This window comes from Symphalangus syndactylus, chromosome 9 (genome assembly GCF_028878055.3).
Source record: "Symphalangus syndactylus isolate Jambi chromosome 9, NHGRI_mSymSyn1-v2.1_pri, whole genome shotgun sequence".
Lineage (NCBI taxonomy): Eukaryota > Metazoa > Chordata > Mammalia > Primates > Hylobatidae > Symphalangus > Symphalangus syndactylus.
Genome location: NC_072431.2, coordinates 131,374,706 through 131,387,591, shown reverse-complemented (window position 1 = coordinate 131,387,591; position 12,886 = coordinate 131,374,706). Strand labels below are relative to the sequence as shown.

Below are 12,886 nucleotides of genomic sequence, written 5' to 3'. Positions count from 1 at the left end.
GCTTTATGAATCCGCGTGCTCCTGTAGAGGGTTCCTATATATTTAGGATACTTAGCTCTTCTTATTGCATTGATCCCTTTACGTAATGCCCTTCTTTGTTGGTTTAAAGTCTGTTTTATCAGAAACTAGGATTGCATCCTATGCTTTTTTTTGCTTTCCATTTGCTTGGTAAATATTCCTCCATCCCTTTATTTTGAGCCTATGTGTGTCTTTGCATGTGAGATGGGTCTCTGAATACAGCACACTGATGGATCTTCACTCTTTATCCAATTGGCCAGTCCGAGTCTTTTAATTGGGGCATTTAGCCCATTTACATTTAAGGTTAATATGGTTATGTGTGAATTTGATCCTGTCATTATGATGTTTGCTGGTTATTTGCCTGTTAATTGATGGAGTTTTTCTTCCTAGCATCGATGGTCTGTACAATTTGGTATGTATGTTTTTGCAGTGACTGGTACCAGTTGTTCCTTTCCATGTTTAGTGCTTCCTTCAGGAACTCTTATAAGGCAGGCCTGGTGGTGACAAAATCTCTCAGTATTTGCTTGTCTGTAAAGGATTTTATTTCTCCTTCACTTATGAAACTTAGTTTGGCTGGATATGAAATTCTGGATTGAAAATTCTCTTCTTTTCTTTAAGAATGTTGAATATTGGCCCCCACGGTCTTCTGGCCTGTAGGGTTGCTGTCGAGAGACCCGCTGTTTTTTAGTCTGATGTGCTTCCCTTTGTGGGCAAGCTGACATTTGTCTCTGGCTGCCCTTAACATTTTTTCCTTCACTTCAACCTTGGTGAATCTGATGATTATGTGTCTTAGGGTTGCTCTTCTCAAAGAGTATCTTAGTGGTGTTCTCAGTATTTCCTGAATTTGAATGTTGGCCTGTCTTGCTAGGTTGGGGAAGTTCTTCTGGATAAGAGTTTTCTCCAACTTGGTTCCATTCTCCCTTTCACTTTCAGGTAAACCAATCAAACGTAAATTTGGTCTTTTCGTATAGTCCCATATTTCTTGGAGGCTTTGTTCATTTCTTTTCACTCTTTCTTTTTTCTCTAATCTTGTCTTCATGCTTTATTTCATTGAGTTGTTCTTTAATCTCTGATATCCGTTCTTCCACTTGATTGATCTGGCTGTTGATACTTGTGTATGCTTCACGAAGATCTCGTGCTGTGTTTTTCAGCTCCATCAGGTCATTTATGTTCTCTAAACTGCTTATTCTAGTTAGCAATTCCTGTAACCTTTTTTCTAGGTTCTTAGCTTCCTTGCATTAAATTAGTAAAACATGGTCCTTTAGCTTGGAGGAGTTTGTTATTACCCACCTTCTGAAGCTGACATCTGTCAATTTGTCAAACTCATTCTCTGTCCTGTCTTGTTCCCTTGCTGGCGAGGAGTTGTGATCCTTTGGAGGAGAAGAGGCATTCTAGTTTTTGGAATTTTCAGCCTTTTTATGCTGGTTTCTCCCCATCTTCATGGATTTATCTACCTTTGGCCTTTGATGATGGTGACCTTCAGATGGGGTCTCTGGGTGGACCTGCTATTCCTTTGTTTGTTATTTTACTTCTAACAACCAGGCCTCTCTGCTGCAGGTTTGCTGGAGGTCCATTCCAGATGCTTTTTGCCTTGGTATTATCAATCAATCAGCAGAGGCTTCAGAACAGCAATGATTGCTGCCTGTTCCTTCCTCTGGAAGCTCCATCCCAGAGAGGCACCTGCCAGATGCCAGCCAGTGCTCTCCTATATGAGGTATCTGTCAGCCCCTACTGGGAGGTGTTGCCCAGTCAGGATACTTGGGGGGTCAGGGACCCACTTGAGGAGAGAGTCTGTCCCTTATCAGAGCTGGAACACTGTACTGGGAGAACTGCTGCTCTCATCAGAGCTGCCAGGTGGGGATGTTTCAGTCTGCTGAAGCTTTACCCATTAGCTGCCCCTTCCCCCAGGTGCTCTGTCCGAGTGAGATGGGGGTTTTATCTGTAAGTCTGTGACTGGGGCTGCTGTCTTTTTTTTCAGAGATGCCCTGCCCAGAAAGGAGTAATCTAGAGAGGCAGCTGGCCTTACTGAGCTGCGGTGGACTCAGCCCAGTTTGAACTTCCTGCCGGCTTTGTTTACACTGTGAGGGTAAAACAGCCTACTCTAGCCTCAGCAATGGCAGACACCCCTCCCCTCACCAAGCTCGAATGTCCCAGGTCGACCTCAGACAGCTGTGCTAGCAGTGAGATTTTCAAGCCAGTGGATTTTATCTTGCTGGGCTCTGTTGGGGTGGGATAGGGGTGGGACCCACCAAGCCAGGCACTGGAGGGAATCTCCTGGTTTAACAGTTGCAAAGACAGACTGTGGGAGAAGTGCAGTATCTGGGCCAGAGTGTACTGTTCCTTGTGGTACAGTCTCTCATGGCTTCCCTTGGCTAGGAAAGGGAAATCCCCTGACCCCTTGTGCTTCCTCGGTAGGCAACGCCATGCCCTGCTTTGGCTCGCCCTCTGTGGGCTGCACGCACTGTCCAACCAGTCCCAATGAGATGCAATGGGAAATGCAGACATCACCTGCCTTCTGCGTCAATCTGGAGCTGCTCCTATTCAGCCATCTTTCCAGCTCTTGTAAGTACATTGTTGTTGAGACATAATGCTATTGCACACTAAATAGACTACAGTATAAAGTAAACACAACTTTTTATATGCAGTGGGAAACCAAAAAATATGTGTGACTCCCTTTATTGTGATATATATTTCATTGTGGTAATCTGGAACTAAACTCCCATAACATCTCTGAGGTAGGCCTCTATTTGATTCCATGTGTCATTTCCTACATGCTCTTTGGTTGGTTTGCAAAGAATGTTATGTTTAATAACTCAATAGAAAGCAAATGTACGTAGATAAAGGTTTGCTTCTTATAACATGCCTGAGAAACAAAGGATGCTAGAAAGGACTTTAAACATCAGCTAAGATAACTGAGGTCTAGAGAAACTTCATTATCATAGAGCCAAGTAATAGCATTGAGACTAGAACACAGATATCTTAGCCCAAGTCTAGTATTTGTCCTATTTTGAGACCCTGCCTTCTATGTCATAAAGAACTATAGATGTCATAAAGAACTGTAGTTTTCTTTTCTTTGATGTGCTGAAGCAAAATGTATTTTTTAATAAACTCACTCAAGAGTTTCACCATAAAAAGATTAGCAATTTAGATGTCAAGTTGCTAGAACCCTAAAATATATTAGTGAGGAGGGACAGCATTAGGAGCTATACCTAATGCTAAATGACGAGTTAATGGGTGCAGCACACCAACACGGCACATGGATACATATGTAACAAACCTGCACATTGTGCATATGTACCCTAAAACCTAAAAACTTGGAGAGTTTGTTTCAGGAGACCTACCTTTAAAGCATGGCTAATGGAAACGATTTTGAACTTCAGAAAGGAAAGAAGAATGATTGATAGAATGAGTAAAAACACTGTTAAATAGGATAGACTTTCCTTCGTATCAATTTTTTACATCATGTTTGGTATTCAAAGGGAAAATTGTGACATTATCTGATGTGGTACTTAAAACAACTGTATTCTTAAAAGCAGGCAGTCAGGGTAATAGGACTTACAGGGAACTAAGGTATCTACACTCAACAAAGTAGCAAAGCTTTGGTATGATTAGACTGTAATAAGTTATGCTTGTGTGTTAATAAGCTCTATGTATACCATTGCCAATTTCCTGGTTTTGATATTTTCTTATAGTTAGGAAGATGCTAACTAACTTCAGGGAACTGCGTAAAGAGTGTATAAGACCTCCTGGTTTTTTTGTTGTTGTTGTTTTAGCTTTTAGTGAATTTGTAATTATTTTGAAATTAAAAGTTTAAATAAACGAATAGGATACAAAAAATAAATAAAATTCGGTGAATTGCTTTTGTTAGCAGGTTTTTGCATAGCAACTTCCAAAAACACTAAATTTATGGTGAATGTCTGAACCATTTACTTGCTATTTCTATTAACTTCAATGACTTGAGTTATAAAATGCTCTAGAAACTATTGAAAATAATTAACTTGAAGGTGCTTCATTTTCTGATATAGCAACAATTTTCAAGCAAATTGCATTTTTTAACTGAGGTACCACACTAAGCACTTATGGACTGGCAGGAATTAGTATTGTCATTAAGATTTGATTGATTGATAGCTATTCATGAGTTCTTCACAAAGACAAACACAAGAGAAAGACAGTTATCAGTGCATTGCTATGAAAGCAAAAGCAAATATGAAATGATTAACAGAACAAATTATTACTAGGGGAGGTACCGACAATTCCCATTAAGGTAAAATTGGTAATTTGGTTTGTCTAATAGAAAGCAAATTTTGGGGATAAACATTTTCCTCTGGTTATTGTCACTTTATGAAAAGAAAGAGAAATCAATCCTGCTTTAAGTAAGTTTCATAATACACTGCCAAGAATAAAATTTCAAATAAGCAAACTTACTTGCTCCAAAAATTGTGTACAGACAATGAAGAAACATCACCACGTATTTTCACAGTTATCACTGCTTTAATCACAAACAGAAATTTACTTACCATTCTTGAATTGTAACTTACCTGCAATGGACTGAAATGGGTCCATCTTGGCCAAACTGCTCTTTTGTTTTATGGACTTGGCCGATGAAGTCAATAAATCCTTCTCCGGACTTTGGCACTCCTTGCTCTGGCCAGTCAGTGAACTGGAACTGCCTTACTGTTCGGGACTGGCCGTCCTTTAGAAGGAAAGCCACATACCCAGCCACAAAGGAAGATGCCAGGAGGATTCAGCAAGCGTACAGACCACAAGAGCAATCATTTTTATTTCCCAAAAACAAAAAGGGTAGAAAAAGTTAGGAACATGTTTAACTAGAAACTTACTTCGTTATGTATGTTTATCTGCTATGAATATTGTCCACACTCACTCACATACCTTTAAATCAGAAATTTATTTACTCTTGCAGTGCCCAGTTAAAAACCTGGTTCTCGTCAGTAAATAGCCACATAGTTCCCCTATTAGCAAATGCTTCTGAGACCCAAAGTTTGGGTTCGTAACCAACCATTGATCACGTCTGCATTCCTTCCGAAATGGAACATATATACTCCATTTCAAAAATTTCAGAAACTAATCAATCAATCAATCAATCACTTTGTAATACTGAAACAAGCACCTAGGCATGTCATCCAGACCAGAGCTTTTGCAGTTGTCACAATAACTTCACATCTGCTGTGCTTGCGTATTTCTAACATTGTCAAATGACAAATGGTGAAATTTAAAAAGTATCTGACACAAACCCGGTAGTTGCTGTTAACCTGGATGCCCCCCATGTCTCAGAGGAATACAATTTCTAGCCATGGCAGGGGACATAGCATGAACCATGTGACTGTGCTGTTAAGTGGGAAGTAAAGCATTCCCTCAAGGATATCAAGGACTATTAGCAAACAAATGCCCTTTTCTGAAAAAGAGCTCTCCCTGGCTGACCACAGGAATTAACAGTCTGTGGGGGGCTTTAACATAGATAAACCAAAAGGTAGAAAAAAAAGCCAGATGTAAGAAAGAGCAGTCTTTGTTTTTTAGAGTGATTAGGTAAAATTGCTCTGACTCATGAAGTATATCTATCTATCTGGGTGGAAATGAAGACACTAAGGCATTTCTGATTCCTTGTGGAAATTTAAGGTGTTTCTAAAAGTACAAGAAAACTGGAAGGGAGCCTCTGTTTATAGAAGCAGAAATAATACATTGCCCATCATCAACCTTCTCCCCTGACTCATCAGCAGAGAGAAATAATCCAAGCTTACAGAGACTGATCTCATTTGAAGAGGTACTACTCCTAAATGGTCTCTTCTCACTAAAGAGGCTTCAACTTGTTCCTCCTCTCTGTTTTCGTTAACACATATTTCCCCATCAAAGTTTTTTTAGATACATGTGTGCACGTTCCCAAGGTTCTGGGTAAGTGAAAAGGGACTCAATCTTTATCATTCACTCATATGAGAAGAGAGAGGATCTCAACGTGAGATGAGCACTCATCGCCTCGCCTGGTGGTTTTCACAGGCACATGCCAGATTCCTGACTGATGTTATTTGGGGATGGAGGTAAACGGGAAGATGACACCAAATGTGTGGGAATACTGAGAAATAGAGAAAACTATTTGGCCCCATAAGTACCTTATGGATGGTTACCACGGAAGCATGATTTACTTTCCTCTGTTTCCGGAAAAGATTTGGAAAGCACAGGAAGGAGACCCAGAGGCTAGGTAATACAGATTTCTTCTCCTCTGAATGTCCTGGGGATTTCATTTCTGACCACAGTTGCTTTTAATAGCAAGAAGAGGTCATGTATGCAAATGCCTTCTATTTGGCAGAAAGACTGCCTGACTTCGTTTAAAGATTACCTGTTTAACAATACTGTAATTAATTTTCAACCCAGAATTGCATATCCAGCCAAACTAAGCTTCATAAGCAAAGGAGAAATAAAATCGTTTACAGAAAAGCAAATGCTGAGAGATTATGTCACCACCAGGCCTGCCTTACAAGAGCTCCTGAAGGAAGCACTAAATATGGAAAGGAAGAACCGGTACCAGCCACTGCAAAAACATACCAAATTGTAAAGACCATCGATGCTATGAAGAAGCTGCATCAATTAACGGGCAAAATAACCAGCCAGCATCATAATGACAGGATCAAATTTGCATATAACAATATTAACCTTAGTAAATGGACTAAATGCCCCAATTAAAAGACACAGACTGGCCAACTGGATAAAGATTGAAGACCCATCAGTGTGCTCTATTGAGACGACCCATCTCTCTCACACGCAGAGATACACATAGGCTCAACATAAAGGGATGGAGGAAGATCTGCCAAGCAAATGGAAGGCAAAATAAAAAGCAGGGGTTGGAATCCTAGTCTCTCTCTGACAAAACTGATGACTTTAAACCAACAAAGTTCAAAAGAGACAAAGAAGGTCATTACATAATGGCAAAGGGATCAATGGACAAAGAAGAGAAGAGTTAACTATCCTAAATATATGTGAACCCAATACAGGAACACTCAGATTCATAAAGCAAGTTCTTAGAGACCTACAAAGAGACTTAGACTCCCACACAATAATAGTGGGAGACTTTTTAACACCCCACTGTCAATATCAGACAGATCAATGAGACAGAACATTAGCAAGGACATTCAGGACTTGAACTCAGCTCTGGACTAAGTAGACGTAATACACATCTACAGAACTCTCCACCCCAAATCAAGAGAATACACATGCTTCTCAACACCACATTGCACTTATTCTAACAAACACTGACCACATAATTGAAAGTAAAACGCTCCTCAGCAAATGCAAAAGAATGGAAATCATAACAAACGGTCTCTTAGACCACAGTGCAATCAATCAAATTAGAACTCATGATTAAAAAAACACTCAAAACCACACAACTACATGGAAGCTGAACAACCTGCTCCTGAATGACTACTGGGTAAATAACAAAATGAAAGCAGAAATAAAGATGTTCTTTGAAACCAACAAGAACAAAGACACAATGTACCAGAATCACTGGGACACGTTTAAAGCAGTGTGTAGAGAGAAATTTATAGAACTAAATGCCCACAAGAAAAAGGAGGAAAGATCTAAAATCGACAACCTAACAAACATCACAATTAAAAGAACTAGAGAAGCAAGAGCAAACAAATTCAAAAGCTAGCAGAAGACAAGAAATAACTAAGAACAGTACAGAACTGAAGGAGACAGAGACACGAAAAACCCTTCAAAAAATCAATGAATCCAGCAACTGGCTTTTGGAAAAGACAGAAGACTCAAATAGACACAATAAAAAAGGACAATGGGGAAATCACCACCAATCCCACAGAAATACAAACTACCATCACAGAATACTATAAACATCTCTATGCAAATAAACTAGAAAATCTAGAATAAATGGATAAATTCCTAGACACATACTCTCCCAAGACTAAACCAGAAAGAAGTTGAATCTCTGCATAGACCAATAACAAGTCCTGAAATTGAGGCAGTAATTAATAGCCTAGCAACCAAAAAGAGTCCAGGACCAGACAAATTCTACCAGAGGTACCAAGAGGAGCTGGTACCATTCCTTCTGAAACTATTCCAAACAACAGAAAAAGAGGGACTCCTTCCTAACTCATTGTATGAGGCCAGCATCATCCTGATACCAAAACCTGGCAAAAAGACACAACAAACAAAAAAGAAAATTCCAGGCCAATATCCCTGATGAACATCAATGCAAAAATCCTCAATACAATACTGGCAAACCGAATCCAGCAGCACATCAAAAAGCTTATCCACTACGATCAAGTCAGCTTCATCCCTGGGATGCAAGGCTTCTTCCACATATGCGTATCAATAAACGTAATCCATCACATAAACAGAACCAATGACAAAAACCACATGATTATCTCAATAGATGCAGAAAAGGCCTTCGACAAAATTCACCACCACTTTGTGCTGAAAACTCTCAATAAACTAGATATTAATGGAACGCATCTCAAAATAAGAAGAGCTATTTATGATAAACCCACAGCCACTATCATAATGCATGGGCAAAAACTGGAAGCATTTCTTTTGAAAACTGGCACAAGACAGGGATGCACTCTCTCACCACTCCTATTCAACACACTATGGGAAGTTCTGGCCAGGGCAATCAGGCAAGAGAAAGAAATAAAGGGTATTCGGTTAGGAAAAGAGGAAGTCAAATTGTCTTTGTTTGCAGATGACATGATTGTATATTTAGAAAACCCCATCGTCTTAGCCCAAAATCTCAAGCTGATAAGAAACTTCAGCAAAATCTCAGGATACAAAATAAATGTGCAAATATCACAAGCATTGCTATATACCAATAACAGCCAAATCACGAGTGAACTCCCATTCACAATTGCTTCAAAGAGAATAAAATACCTAGGAATCCAACTTCTTATAAGGGATGTGAAGGACCTCTTAAAGGAGAACTACAAACCACTGCTCAAGGAAATAAGAGAGGACACAAACAAATAGAAAAATATTCCATGCTCATGGATAGGAGGAATTGATATTGTGAAAACGGCCATACTGCCCAAAGTAACTTATATATTCAATGCTATCCCCATCAAGCTACCAATGACTGTCTTTACAGAATGGGAAAAAACTACTTTAAATTTGATATGGAACCAAAAAAGAGCCCACAAACCCAAGACGATCCTAAGCGAAAAGAACAAGGCTTGAGGCATCATGCTACCTGGCTTCAAACAAACAAGGCTACAGTAACCAAAACAGCATGGTACTTGTACCAAAACAGATATATAGACCAATGGAACAGAACAGAGTCCTCAGAAGTAACACCACACATCTACAAACATCTTATCTTTGACAAACCTGAGGAAAAACAAGAATGGGGAAAAGCTCCTCTATTTAATAAATGGGGTTGGGAAAACTGGCTAGCCATATGCAGAGAACTGAAACTGGATCCCTTCCTTAAACAAAAATTAACTGAAGATGAATTAAAGACTTAATCCTAAGAGGTAAAACCATAAAAACCCTAGAAGAAAATCTAAGCAATACCATTCAGGACATAGGTATACACAAAGACTTCAGGACTGAAACACCAAAAGCAATGGCAACTAAAGCCAAAATTGACAAATGGGATCTAATTAAACCAAAGAGCTTCTGCACAGCAAAAAAACTACCATCAGAGTGAACAGGCAACCTACAGAATGGGAGGCAATTTTTGCTATCTATCCATCTGACAAAGGGCTAATATCCAGAATCTACAAAGAACTTAAACAAATTTACAAGAAAACAACAACAAAAGTGGGTGAAGGATATGAACAGACACTTCTCAAAAGAAGACATTGATGTGGCAGACAAACATATGAAAAAATGCTATCACTGGTCATTAAAGAAATGCAAATCAAAACCACAAAGAGATACCATCTTATACCAGTTAGAATGGCGATCATTAAAAAGTCAGGAAACAACAGATGCTGGGGAGGATGTGGAGAAACAGGAATGCTTTTACACTGTTGGTGGGTGTGTAAATTAGTTCAACCATTGTGGAAGACAGTTTGGTGATTCCTCAAAGATCTAGAACCAGAAATACCATTTGACCCAGCAATCCCATTACTGATTGTATACCCAAAGGATTATAAATCATTCTACTATAAAGACACATGCACAGGTATGTTAATGCAGCACTGTTCACAATAGCAAAGACTTGGGACCAACCCAAATGCTCATCAATGATAGATTGGATAAAGAAAATGTGGCACATATACACTATGGAATACTATAGTGAGTATTCCGTAAAAAAGGATGAGCTCATGTCCTTTGCAGGGACATGGATGAAGCTGGAAACCATCATTCTCAGCAAACTAACATAGGAACAGAAAACCAAACACTGCACTCAAAAGTGGGAGTTGAACAATGAGAACACACAGACACATGGAGGGGAACATCACACACTGGGGCCTGTTGTAGGGTTGGGGTCTAGGGCAACGATAGCATTAGGAGAAATACCTAATGTAGATGATGGGTTGATGGTGCACCAAACCACCATGGCACGTGTATACTTATGTAACAAACCTGCATGTTCTGCACATGTATCCAGAACTTACACTCCAGGAGCACAAACAGCAAATGTAGTAGCTAAGAAAATTATACAATTGCAGGGAGACTTTAAAAAAAAAAAAAAAGGTGAGCAACTTCTGGTTTCAATCTCCTTTTGTTTACTGGATCAGATTTAAGTTGTGCATGTGTGGAGTAGGAAAGGTGTCTCTGCCATTGGTGGGGCCTGGTCCCTTTTCTTTATCACCAGGAATAGTTGGTGAGTTTACTCAAAATGCACTTTCTATTTTCACTCACAGACCTAGCTTCAAATTCTGAAAGAGCACTATTTTTTTTTTTTTTTTTAAACAATGGGGCAGGTCACACTCAAGACCTAGAGATTTAACTGCTTCCTTGAACACAGTCACCTTCAGAATAGTTAATACAACTTTCTGGGATTAACAGGTCTGTCACCTAGGCCAATCCTCCTGCTAACCAATTTCTCTTTCACTTAAGGTCAACAGCCAGGGCCAGGCTTTGGGGATTAGCAGGCAATCTCCAAACATAAGTTTGGAGAAAGCTGCTTTCCAGAAAAAAAAAAATGGATCAACTAAATAGTCTTACCCTGGAGTTTTATTCAACCCACCCACTATGACAGTTCCAAATACAAGGCAGTTCTTTGAACTGACCTGGTCTCCCTTAAGATGTGTTTGTAATCATGGGTTGAAAGTGGCCAAAGGCAAAGATATTAGAGTTTATGCACAGAACATCTTACATCAGGGCTGAACCTTGGACTCGACAATCCAGATAAGAAACGCAGAATGAAAATCAGCCAACAAGGGTCATGGGAGCACAGCTCTCATGGACAGACACATTAGCACACTGAGGAATAAGCCATGCCAGGAATCAAATTAGAATGTGCAAAGCTTGTCAGATTTTTCTAAAGAATGCCATTTGCTTTGCAGTTTTAAAATCACACCAAATTAACCTCTGGGTCCATATGACCTAAAGGGCTTTGCAAAACAACAACATATTTACAGCCTCAAGTAATGAAGAAGTCAAAAAAACTCCAAAGAGAATGAGCTGAGAAAGTGAATGTAAGCACAGCCAACCAATCAGTAAACACTTCCCAGCACAAACACTCACCAAGTGCATCCCCAAGGTTGAGCTGCCAGATGTTATGTTTGAATGAAAGCCAAACTAAGGTTTGTGAGAAAGCTTGCCAGACAGAGGAAAAGTTACTCTTACATATTACACACAAAAAAACCAAAAACGTTCTCCAGAATGAGTGATTTCTCTTTGGGATGACTGATAGTCAAGTGGCAAGTGCTTCTCCCAGAGACAGAGAGAGAGAGGTATCTTAGACTACTTTTCAGCTAATGGTTAAGAGTTGAAGACTGTGCCAACTTACCCTGGCATCTGTGACCTTGAATTCCCTTAGGATATACTGTGGCATGTTGTACTCAGCCATGGGATCTACAACAAAGTACTGGTATCTTGCAGACCGTTCTGCTGGCCAGTATTGGTGACATTTCTCCTAAAAGGAGAGAAGATTAATGTTAAACTATGCAAAGTATAAAGAACATTATGTGTATCATCTATCTATCTGCCTGTCTATCTATCTATCTATATCTAATTTCCTTATCCCATTAATAAAATTTCAAAATTCAAGGCAATTCCAATTGCATATGACTCATTTTCTCTTTGAAACCATGAGCTCCCTTCATAGGGAAACCCTTTGGTTCAGTATTTGCCCATGGCATCCAGCATGGTCCCTGGCAGATAGTAGCTGCTTAATATACACGAGTCGAACTGAGAATTAAATACTTTGATAGGGTAAGCATCTTCATACCTACAAGTTATCCAAATAATTACATCAGTCCTTGGACAATGCTGGACATGACAATAACACATTGCACCACCACAGCATACTTGCACCACTATGGCTTGGAATGAAGAGAACCACCAGTATGGACATAGAAAGAAACCTCTGAATTGATTTGTTCCAATCTTACTTGTCAAGGAAATGGGGGGCCCAAGCCATTTTAATGACTCGGCTGAACCCTGCAGAGTCAGTGGCCAAATCAGAGTAAGTCAGTTGTTACTTTCCTAGTCTGATATTCTTTTTGTTCTCTCTGGGGGCTCTCAAAGTTGGGCTTTAGCTGCACTTCTATTTAATTTACACAAAGAAGACAGAAAGAAAATATCTGAAACAAATATGAAAAAATGCTTACATCAAGTCAATCTAAGAGGTATCTCTAAATAATATTAGGTCATAATGGTACAGTAGTATTAATAGTAGGAACCTTAAGTGTTTCTAATACCATTTTATTATGTGTATTTCAAAAAAAAAAAAAAA

At 39.4% G+C, this 12,886-nt stretch overlaps 1 protein-coding gene across 21 annotated transcripts in view; it reads right to left on the bottom strand.

Moving 5' to 3' along the window:
• Positions 1–12,886, bottom strand: part of PTPRD (protein tyrosine phosphatase receptor type D) — a 2,314,079-nt gene that overhangs the window by 13,773 nt on the left and 2,287,420 nt on the right. For all 21 annotated transcript variants that reach the window (XM_055294262.2, XM_063609868.1, XM_063609869.1 and 18 more), the window contains 2 exons: positions 11,939–12,064; positions 4,557–4,711 (listed from right to left, as the gene is read on the bottom strand). In XM_055294262.2, the coding sequence (XP_055150237.1) occupies positions 4,557–4,711; positions 11,939–12,064 (281 nt within the window). The remainder of the gene's footprint in view (positions 1–4,556; positions 4,712–11,938; positions 12,065–12,886) is intronic.